At 43.1% G+C, this 12,021-nt stretch overlaps 1 protein-coding gene across 4 annotated transcripts in view; it reads right to left on the bottom strand.

Moving 5' to 3' along the window:
• Positions 1 to 12,021, bottom strand: part of LOC127433005 (GDNF family receptor alpha-2-like) — a 108,870-nt gene that overhangs the window by 34,703 nt on the left and 62,146 nt on the right. For all 4 annotated transcript variants that reach the window (XM_051684585.1, XM_051684586.1, XM_051684583.1 and 1 more), the window contains one exon: positions 5,910 to 6,294. In XM_051684585.1, coding sequence (XP_051540545.1) covers positions 5,910 to 6,294 — 385 coding nt within the window. The remainder of the gene's footprint in view (positions 1 to 5,909; positions 6,295 to 12,021) is intronic.

Below are 12,021 nucleotides of genomic sequence, written 5' to 3'. Positions count from 1 at the left end.
TCAATGTTCCCCTCCACTTACATCTGTGAGTCATCGTTTTCTATCATGGACATCATCAAGAACCAGGACAGAAACAGACTGTCCAGTGTGCATCTTGATCAGTGTCTCAGGATTGCTACAGAATATAGCCCCAACATCAGAGTTATTGCTTCAGCCTGTCGCTGTCACTTCTCTCATTGAATGGTGAGTACATGTCAGTTAATACTGTTACAGTTTGATCCCCATAAAATCTAAGTAAGAACAATAAAAATATTAATGCTGAAAGGTCTAATAATTGAATCTCCAATTAGGGAAAGTGAAGAGAAGAGATCCAGTCTGGAGATGAGCAGGAGCAGTTGACTCGCATGGCAGACATGGAAATCCAGATTTTTTTGTTCATTTGTTTTTATTATTCAACAGGCAAAGTTCTTTAGTTCCCTATCTGTCACTCACTCAACATTGTGTCGATGTAGTGACACTAGGGGTCACTCTTGGGAGCCCCAAACACCTCTGCTTTTTTGAAAAAAGGCCAATGGGAATTGGCGAGTGGAATTTGCATGCCACTCCCCCGGACATATGGGTGTAAAAGGAGCTGGTATGCAACCACTCATTCAGATTTTCTCTTTGGAGCCGAGCGGTTGTATTCAGTGCACTGAATTCAATTCCCTCCAAAGATGCACCTCAAAACTGCTGGATTTATGGCACATTTCAGCAGCTTCTCCCCTGTACCCATGGAGTGCAGAGAATGCCCCTGGGCGCTTCGGCAGAGCGAAAATAAGAGAGTATATTCTAAAAGAGTATATTTTCATTCACAAAAAGAGCGGCACACATGGAACGTCTTTTTAAGGATGCCTTTCCGTTTGTGTGTTATTCCTGGTTGCGGTTGTTATCTCTACGCTTCTGATGGCCACGATTGCTGTCTTACCTGTCTGGGCACTGCCCATTCGGAGATATCATTCGTGGATGAGTCATGTCCTCATTGCGAGAACATGACCATGGCAACGTTGCGGTCGTGGCATTCTTTCGTAAGAAAGCAAGCCACCCCAGCAGCTACCCGCACCGGTCCTTCTACCTTCGGGTTTGAAGCCGCATCGATTAGCACTGGGGGCGATTTGGGGACATCAATGGGACCACCTCCGCCGGGTATCCCCCCACGGACCTCCTATTCCCCAGCATGCTCGCTTGCCCCAGTCGGGCTCTCGGACAAAACCGCCAGCTCGTCTCAGGGTGAGTTCGACCTCTTATTCGGAGCTCGGGAAGACGATGAGTTATCGAGCGCAGCATCGGAGAGCAGGCTCGTCCAGTCTGACGCAGAGGCTTCGGCTGGGCTTCCTCCTTCAGGAATGGTCGCCCAGTCTCAGGCCGACGTGGAAATGATGGGCATGCTTTCCCAGGCGGCCACGAGCGTTGGGCTAGAGTGGAACCCTCCACTCCCCCCTGAACCCTCGAGGCTCGACGATTGGTTCCTGGGCTCAAGGCGCCACCCACGGCCACGCCCTGCCCTGGTCCCTTTCTTTCTGGAAGTGCATGAGGAGCTGACAAGATTGTGGGAGGCACCTTTTACTGCCCGGTCCTGGTTTTTCAGCTCCCCCGCTCTCACTACCCTCGATGGTGGAGCGGCCAGGGGGTATTCGGTGATCCCCCAGGAGGATAAGGCACTCGCAGGAGACCTCAACACCGCAGTGGACGTGCTGTCACATCAGGTTACCCTCAGGGGAGAGTGGAGACTCCACCCTCAGGTGGTCCAGCTGATTTGGAGTTGATTCGGTCGAACACAGTTAGACCTGTTTGCTTCCCAGGAATCCTCCCACTGCCCACTTTGGTATGCCCTGACCAAGGCACCCCTTGGTATAGATGCGCTGGCACACAGCTGGCCCCCTGAACTACGCAAATACACGTTTCCCCCAATGAGCCTACTTGCACAGACCCTGTACAAGGTCAGGGAGGACGAGGAGCAGATCGTCCTAGTAGCACCATACTGGCCCACCCAGACGTGGTTCTTGGATATCACGCTCCTCGTGACCCCCCCTGGCGAATTCCCCTGAGGAAGGATCTTCTTTCTCAGGGACAGTGCACCATCTTGCACCCGCGACCAGACCTCTGGAATCTCCACACCTGGCCCTTGGATGGGACACGGAAGACCTAAGTGGCCTACCACCCGCAGTGGTAGACACAATCACTCAGGCTAGGGCTCCCTCTATGAGGCGCCTGTATGCCTTGAAGTGGCGTCTGCTCGCTAAGTGGTGTTCTTCCTGACGCGAAGTCCCCCAGAGATGCACAGTCGGATCGGTACTTTCCTTCCTGCAGGAGAGGCTAGAGGGGCAGCTGTCCCTCTCCACCTTGAAGGTGTATGTAGCCGCTATTTCGGCTCATCACGATGCAGTAGATGGTAAGTATTTGAGGAAGCACGACTTGATCATCAGGTTCCTGAGAGGCGCTATGAGGTTGAATCCCTCCAGACCGTGCCTCGTCCCCTCGTGGGACCTCTCTGTAGTCCTTCAGGGTCTACGGGGAGCTCCCTTTGAGCCCTTGGAGTCAGCTGAGCTTAAGGCACTCTCTTTGAAGACTGCCCTCCTGACTGCGCTCACTTCCATCAAGAGGGTAGGGGATCTGCAGGCATTCTCTGTCAGTGAATCGTGCCTGGATTTTGGTCCGGGTTACTCTCACGTGATCCTGAGACCCTGACCGGGCTATGTGCCAAGGTTACCACGACCCCTTTTAGGGATCAGGTGGTGAACCTGCAAGTGCTGCCCCAGGAGGAGGTAGACCCAGCCTTGGCGTGTGTCTGGTGCAAGTTTTACACATCTATTTGGATCGCACACAGAGCTTTAGAAGCTCAGAGCAGCTCTTTGTCTGCTTTGGTGGACAGCTGAAAGGAAGCGCTGTCTCCAAACAGAGGATTGCCCACTGGGTCATTGACACCATCGCGATGGCATATCAGGCTCAGGACGTGCCACCCCCTGCGTGGTTACGAGCCCACTCTAGCAGGAGTGTGGCGGCCTCCTGGGCCCTGACCAGTGGCACCACTTTGGCAGACATCTGCAGAGCAGCAGGCTGGGCAGCACCCAACACCTTTGTGAGGTTCTACAATCTCCGGGTTGAGTCGGTCTTGACCCATGTATTGACAGGCACGAGCAGGTAAGTTCCGGGACAGCTGGCCGGGTGTACCGCTTGTGCATAGCACCTTTCCCCTCCCTTGAGGTGAAGACATGTGCTCTTGACTCCCAGTCGTGTTCACAGACTGTGATCCCTGGATGACTTTAGTTGAGTTTGCGGAGAATCTCGCTGCCGGCCCAGTACGTGCGCTAATGAGACCCTGTACTGAGGTAGGTGCTCCACATGTGCTGGTTCCCTGAAGGCGACCCCATGTCATATCTTCTGCAAAATCATTTCCCTGTCGGTAAACTGCGTCTTCCTTGGGCAGAGGCCCCTCTGCCCCCGGTCGCCATGCGTTGTAGAAACTCCTCCCCCTTCGGGTACGACCTACCATGGGACCTCCCCAGATGACATACTTCCGACAAGACTCGGTAAGACCATGTGACGTATTCCACTCAAAATAATCCCCCCCCCCCCCTTTGGGCGGGGTGTGGTCTCCGCGGTGTCTTCCCCTTGGGAGGGACACCCCCCGATGTAGACACTTATGGCTCCCAGTCGGTTAACAATTCCACTCTTTTTAGGGAGAAAAGAGAGGAAAACAGGCCTCAGATGGGCTAGCCTGTCTCTATTGTTGGGCAGTCGACTTGTTCCTGAAGGAACGTTTGACGCTCATACGAGCGTTGGGGGAGGTTACGTGACGTCTGGTGCGCTGGCTACGAGGCACACAGAGGTCTGCCCGTCACGCACCGCCAGCTCACATAACACAGTTCAGCTAGTTGTGGCGTTTTGTATAGGGACCCCTAGTGTCACTACATCGACACAACGTCGAGTGAGTGACAGATAGGGAAGGTCATGGTTACTTTCGTAGCCTCCGTTCCCTGATGGAGGGAACGAGACGTTGTGTCCCTCTTGCCACAACGCTGAACTACCCGCTGAAATGGCCGGGACCTGGTCTCGGCTCCTCAGCACAAAACCTGAATGAGTGGTTGCATACCAGCTCCTTTTATACTCGTATGTCCTGGGGAGTGGCATGCAAATTCCACTCACCAATTCCCATTAGCCTTTTTTTTTAAAAGCAGAGGTGTTTGGGGCTCCCAAGAGTGACCCCTAGTGTCACTACATCGACACAACGTCTCGTACCCTCCATCAGGGAACGGAGGTTATGAAAGTAACCATGACGTTTTCTGTATCTGAATACAAAAAATTTCATAACTGTTTGAATAAAAGACTACTGAGAAATGTCAGAATATGAATATGTATATTGTGACTTTTAACAAAACAACAACAAAAACAAAAACAACAGCAACAACAATAATAATAATAATAATAGCAGACCAAACATTGTGGTCATAACATTGTGGTCGGTGGCCCTTGGCTTTGTATTGTTGGCAGAATTTTGCCCTTGGTGAAAACTAATTGAGGAACCCTGGCCTATAGCAACCCATGTTCTACATCATGTGCACATTTGTGATGATGCAAGTTGATGATGGAAAAGCGCCAGTGTTCCACAGAATTTGAAAAAGTCTGAAACCAGCAAAAGTCTGAAATCACAGTGACGTTGCATTTAAACCAACACAATCTTCAGGTCTTGCATTTCAAATGAATCCTGTTTGTGACACAAGAGTTATTTTTAAGCATTCATTTTATAATGTTTTTCTATGTTCAGGTTTGTGTTTTGTGCTCAGGCAATCTCTTGAAGTCCCAGGTGACAGGTGATGAATGACACATGAACTGGGCAGAGGTGAGTGCAGGCTCAAAAGAGAATGGTTCATTTGACACACAGCCAACTGACTTTCTTGTAGTTCACCATTCTAGGTTAATTAACACTCCCCACTCAATAAAACACCCATTCTAAAGGTTGCTAATAGACTGCAAGTGTTCCTTGGTTGCATGATCACACAATGATCGTTGTTCTCTTGATATTAGGACATTAACTGATAAGGCATGGTCAAGACATAATCCATGCTTGGATACACTGTAAACTGATAAAACCTTACCATTTTCCGCATGCCTTTGGCTGTATAGATAGTCATTAGCTTCTAACACAGGTTCTGTGTCCTTGGCTGTATAGATTACATACTGGTTACATCTGTAGTGAATTGCTTTTTGACCACCTACTGATTCAGTCTCTACAATGTTTCTATGTGTATGGTTCACCTACTGATCCAAACTTTTTAGTGTATGTTGTCCCTCCAACAATAGTTTATTTCCAGTAGGCCAACTTTGACTAAATATTAGGGATGTTCAAAACTATGCATTGTCATGATCAACTAGTCAGTGAGTTGTCTGAACGACTAGTCAAAAGTTTTAAGGAATCCCAGTATAACTAGGCTGATGTTGGGTTAGGTCCACTAGATATTTAATCAGATGTTTCTTAGGGGAAATTCACATTTAAAAAAAATAGCACAGATTGCACAACCCTTCAGTAAGGTAAAGCCTAAGTATCTATAACTTTTTACTACACAAAACTATCATAGTCAACACATAAAACAGAGACTTTTGGATTATGCATAATAACAGAAACATTGCTCACTGTTGGTGATCTGAAGTGAGAATTTGTCTTAAATTTTATTGCTAAATGCAGTGGAGTTGCTTTAAGTGTTTTAATGGCAGTGGTGGCAGTAATATAAAGTGATGAATTTAGAGACAACATAGTGAGCTTTTTTTTTCACCATTGCTGCTTAGACAAAAATGTAGATTAAGTAGTTGACGTCAATAATAGACAAATCTGTTGTTGGACTAGTTGACTAGTCAACCATCCTGACCCATCCCAACTGAATAATACAGATATTTGCCAAATTTCTGGTGCTGTGACCCTGACTTTATAACCTTACCTGCAGAGCGGATCTGAGCGGCAGGTCCTCCTCAACTCAAGGCAGTTGGGCTTTGCCTTCTCCTCATAAGAGCATGCAGGCATGATTGTTTGCCGGCGACGCTCGGCACATGCTTTATCCCGACAGGAGCAGAACAGCAGTGGGTAGCTGAATTCCGTCTCGACACGGTCAAAGAACTGCCGAAGAGCCTTATGGCAACGCTTCCGGTTGCAGGGTTCCTGAGCTTGCTGTATAGGAGTTGCACGGTTGCAGGTGGCCATATACATGGCACGTTGCCTCTTGCAGGTGTCATTTAGGTTGCAGGCCTTAGCAGCATCCAGGCAAGGGTTACAGGGCTTGCCAGTGTCAGAGCACAGATTCCCTTTTGCAGAAGCTGTGTCCATGGCTGTCAGCAGAGATTAATAGAAACAATGAGGGTCAGCATGCTTGGTTAAACAAAGACAAGTCGTAGTGAAGGCACATAGGCAACATGCTGTCAGGTAGCTTTGACTGAGGAGGAATATCCTCCTTTTGACTTGCAAATGTCAATGCACATGTATGGTTGTTATGTAGCCATTTTGCATGATTTGTATAGAAAATGTTGTGCACCCACAACATTAGCCTGTTCTCACATCTCAGAATGAAAACCATGACATATTATGACCTTTTCTAAATTTTTGATAAGAGCTAACATGTGCTCTAATGTCTTTTTTTTTTTTTTTTTTTTTTTTTTTACATGCACAAGCAGTTTCAGGCCTTTGTCCTTTGAATCATGTTTAATTAGATTTTACCCAATGAGAACTGTCGGATAAACCATTGTTAGAACTCTTGGGTGGTACAATGAAGAGATACTGCAGGTTTCTTTTCTCAGAGGTACATTCAAGAGCAAAATGTATTTCATGAATTTAAAATGCTATGGGTACAGACTACTCATTTAGATGGCTCTCTCATTGTAACGCTCTAGGCTGATAATGGTCACACTGGCAAGATATGAAAAGATTAAATTGTATACTGTATATTATTTTTGGAATGGCTTCAATGTATAAAGGCAAAAAACTTACCAAAGGTTATTACAATTTTTATTTGAATGTGTTTGTCTGAGGCAAGAATGTCTACCTGGATCAAGATATCAATTAGCATTCCAATATAATGAAACTACATTCCATAATATACTGAAATATGCAAATATATAATTATACACATTGCAATTTATATATTGCTTGCGAAACATTTTATTTTGTCAAAATACACAGCTACTTCCATTAATGGATAAAGATGTTTTGGCCTGCAGAATGGTGTAGTTCCAGTCTCTACCAACAGGGGCTAACTACCTATGCTAACAATCCAAACCTCTCAGGTTAAAAGTGCATTATGGAGGACTTCTCACATTATTTTTTTGTTAAACATTAACAAAATAGCCTACCATTATTAAGCCAGTTCATAAAAAAAACTGTACTCAAAACCGCTTTCTTGCCTTGCATTACAGTATGCTTCCAATAATGAATTTACAAGAATTTCCAGGCTTCCATTGTTCATCATTGCATGGTTAAGTCATGTCTCTAAACCATTCATGTGCAGAGGGAGTGGCTCTAGGGGCTAGAGTCCCTGCCCTTTTGTGGAGGTGCCCCTCAGAGGTGTTCCATGGTGTACAAATGCCACCCAAAATTAAAGCTTGCACACCAAAATGAAATAAAATTTTTTACGCTTAATAATAGTATGTTGGGGTGTAAAAGGCATCAGTATTATGCTGAAACTTCGCTACATCAATTACAGAATTTAATAATAAATTTGAATGACTTTAATACTACTCAATGTCTTACAGAGGCCATCATAGATTACACATGCAAAAGACACGACTGAGGAAACAAACGCATATTTTAAATGAAAAAAAGTTTAGTTCGGATTTCTGGCTTATTGTTCATAATTGACCCTTCTGCCGCTCACTGGATGTTTTTGTTTTTGGCACCATTCAGAGTAAACTCTAGAGACTGTTGTGCGTGAAAATCCCAGGAGATCAGCAGTTACAGAAATACTCAAATCAGCCTGTCGGGCACCTAAAATCACGTCGCAGTCAAAATCATAGAAATCAAATTTTTTTCCGCAATACTAAATGTGTTACAGAGGCCATCAGAGATTACACGCTTTCTTGCAACAGACGCGGCGCGCATGACTGAGGAAACAAACGCGCACTTTAAATTAAAAAAAGTTTAGTTCGGATTTCTGGCTCATTGTTCATAATTAACCCTTCGCTAAGCCCCGCATTAAAAGCGTTTCTGACCAATCCTGTCATAGCAACTGTTGCCCCGCCGTCATTACTCTGACAAGCATTTGCCTTTTACAATGAGAGCCTATGGGAGTAATGTGTGTTTTTTTGTAGTTTTAAGTGGGATTTTATCTAAATAATCAAACAAATAAAAAAAACGTTGTTGCTGGGTCACTTGTAATAGCCTAACATTAATTCATTTATGTATTGATTCTGGTCTTAGTACAGGTGATAGTAAATAAAAAGTTTTCAGCTTCCAAATGAGATTGTTATAAGACGTTATTAGCAGTTCTTTTCACTTAACACTAATGTTTTGAAGTTTGTAATCGCTATCAAGTGATGCTTTTCTCTTTTAATGTGACTGTGATGATCATTTGCCTCAATACTGGTTCACAGTCTGCACAGTTTTCAATCAAATTACTGTGCAATTTAACAATTTCTTTAATAAAAAACGTCAGATAAATATGCTTTACAATGTCACTCTTCATTCCAGCCCAGGTAATATGATCAATTCCATTTATGAGAACGGAGCTTAACGAAGGGTCAATTGCGCTCGTCTCTATAAGCAAAATAAGTTAATTGTTGTTCTTTTCTTCCCCAATATAATAAGCATATTGTGGAATATTTGGAGAATACACTTGAAAAGGTAAACGATACTGTACTGCACCTTTACTCGTGATCATTATTTGTCCTTAACTTGTTACACACAATTAAGTTTTTAATTCTGTGAGCCTGCTTGTTTTAAAGATCAGATTTATCTGCCTTTATAGATGACAGATTTAATTTATCTTTCAGTTATTGGTTCAGTAAATGTTCCCATGATGATATGCAAATTTATTAAGCATAATAAGCAGTCTTACTGTATGTTTGCAAGCATTTGCAAAAAGTCAGACATTAAATTATCCTTTATTCATATTGGCTCAATAATTAAAGTAACAACAGTATTATTATTTTTATTTTTATTATGAACCAGACCTCCCTGTATTTCATAAATACAAAGAATGTACAGAAAAGATTTTAAATCTTCTTACAGTTGTGCATCCCTCTGTTCAACACAATGCATTGTGCATGTATTTCTTATCTACATCTACGTTTATGAACCAGTGAATGTAACCTAAACCCATGTGGGGTTTTTTGTTTTTGTTTTTTTGTTTATATACAGTATACACAGTATACACTCACCGAGCACTTTATTAGGTACACTATGGTCTGAATAAAGTACCCATCATGGTCTGCTGTTGTAGCCCATTCGACTTGTTGTGCATACTGAGATGCTATTCTGCTCACTACAATTGTACAGAGGGGTTATCTGAGTTACCACAGCCTTTCTGTCAACTTGAACCAGTCTGGCCATTCTCCGTTGACCTTTCTCTCAACAAGGCATTTCCGTCCGCAGATATGCCGCTCACTGGATGTTTTTTTGCTTTGTTTTTGGTACCATTCTGAGTAAACTCTAGAGACTGTTGTGCGTGAAAATCCCAGGAGATCAGCAGTTACAGAAATACTCTAACCAGCCTGTCAGGCACCAAAAATTATGCCGCAGTCAGAAACACAGAGATCAAATTTTTTCCGCATTCTAATTGTTGATGTGAATATTAACTGAATCTCCTGACCCATATCTGCATAATTCTATGCATTACACTGCTGCCACACGATTGGCTGATTAGAGAATCATATGAATTAGGTGTAGGTGTACAGGTCAGTAGCGGTTTTAACCACAACACAAACCACGCAATTGCGTGGGGCCCTGGACGTCAGGGGGGCCCCCACCCCGGTAGGAAAGCTCTGCCAAAAATGCTTGAGGGGTGATATGTTGTTCTGGGTACACGAATATTCTGTTGTCAGCGCTCTTGGAGCGTTTCACGTTAGAAGCCGCTAGGGTCAGGACAACTGAGTTTGGTTTTTTTTTTAAGTAGGGTTCGGGTTTGTAATTTATGAAAAAATATATAGGCCGTCCAAAATTGTTTCACGCACGTGCTCTCACTCACAGATACGTGCAAATGGATGAGTTGGGGGCTGTTCACACTGAACACGTTTTTGCCTGTGTCTGCTCTGTTTTGCCATTTTTTTGCTGTGTAAGCACACGCTGGACAAATGTCCATACCTGCTGCACCGCATCTCGCTGTTTCTTCAGTGTCTCACGGAGGACTGCCACATTTTTAGACACTGTGTCAAGTTAATAAGAGCTTCGGGTTTCAAAAATGCATGCCAAGACACCTGCGTTATGTATCAGCCGTTGAACTGTGTCTAGATTGTTTTTTTTTAGCACATAGATTTAACATTCTGAACAAGTTCAGGTTGCAAAGAGGGGACTGTTACAATTATTCCAGATTGTTCTGCAACAAGCAAATTTCAGCGCTTGATAAACGGCAATGTTTTTTCCCTTCTGCTTTAGTGTGCTGAGGGGCCACCGTGCTTTGTATGTTTATTGTTAGTTACGAATGTTGTCCACAATCCTTACATAAAATACAGCCTCAGCATCAGAATATAAGCTCCAGGTGAAAGTACAGTAAATAAGACAAGAATATATTACTATTGTATACAACAAATCCTTAAAGTAATAAAAATACTATATCATATTATAATGGCAAACTGGACAACATTAAATAATTGTTGGGTTATAAAATTAATAAATAACAACTGAATTCCAAAATGTTACTAGGTGAAATAGTAAATTTTGCACACCCTGTTCAAAAAAATTGTTTCGTATAAATTTATGTGGGTAAATATTGCTTTTTTTATTACTGTATTGTGGAAAAACTGGAAAACATGCATGAATTATCTTTAACTAGATTTGTATTTCATGAAACATTTTGAATGTACTTGGCTACAATGGTTGATAGGATGAATTTAAAATTATGATTTAAAATACATTTTATGTAATTTTTTAAGCAAACATTTTCAAAATGGGGCCCCAGCTTGGTCGGTTGCTTGAGGCCTCAGAAATCGTAAACCCACCCCTGGTACAGGTGTTCCTAATAAAGTGCTCGGTGAGTGTCTTAAGCATATTTTGGAAAATAATTATGATTACAAAATAATTTACAAAGAGGCTACTTACTTGTTCAGGCGACATCTTTTTTACATATACAGTATGTCTTGTTGAACTTTCTCACTATCAGTTACTCTTGGTGTAACTAGTCAGATATGTTCTGAAATGGTGATCACAGGCAACCATGGGTACCTCAAACCATCAGATTCACCCACACAGAAGAGCAGTGTCGAAGTACAGATGTAGACTTTTAAAAAAACAATGTTCCTTTGCAGGTGACTTTTAATTTTATGTTTCAACCTAGCCTATGTCAAAAGAGAGCTCAGGATTCCATAGTGTACTTTTCAAGATGTTTGACAGCTCATCTTATCTGATATGTCCTTTTACATTCAAGTGTGTCCCTTGCTTTCCATTCAAATACCAGAAGAGCTTAATCTTTGGATCAAATCAGGATGAGACCCCAGCACTGGGACTGTTATCTGTAATAAGTGTGCATGTCAAGGTTCTGATTTAATCTAACCAGCGTGTGCTTGTTAATAAGTATTAAACTCCTACCCCAACGGAACAACAGCCAACATTTCTGCATGTTTCCAAAACTCATTATATAATTTTGCATCTTCAAATACGCAGATAAAACTCACAGTATGCAAAGGGTGAAACTATTCAAGTGAAAAAAAGGAAAACTCACTAGGGTTGCCAGAAGTGATAAATATTCTTTGCATATAGGAACGCAATGGCCAATTACCACTACGACAAAGCTACCTTGTTATCTTCCTGACAGACAATATTTTACAGTATCCCTGGCTCAAAGCACTTCCTTGCAGTGTGCTCACACATGTTTTATTAAAGCTGAGGGAATCAGGCAGGGGCTTCAAAACAGA

Source organism: Myxocyprinus asiaticus, chromosome 42 (assembly GCF_019703515.2).
Source record: "Myxocyprinus asiaticus isolate MX2 ecotype Aquarium Trade chromosome 42, UBuf_Myxa_2, whole genome shotgun sequence".
NCBI classification, from domain to species: domain Eukaryota; kingdom Metazoa; phylum Chordata; class Actinopteri; order Cypriniformes; family Catostomidae; genus Myxocyprinus; species Myxocyprinus asiaticus.
The sequence above is the reverse complement of the archived record's forward strand: the minus strand, read 5'-3'. Positions and strand labels throughout refer to the sequence as shown.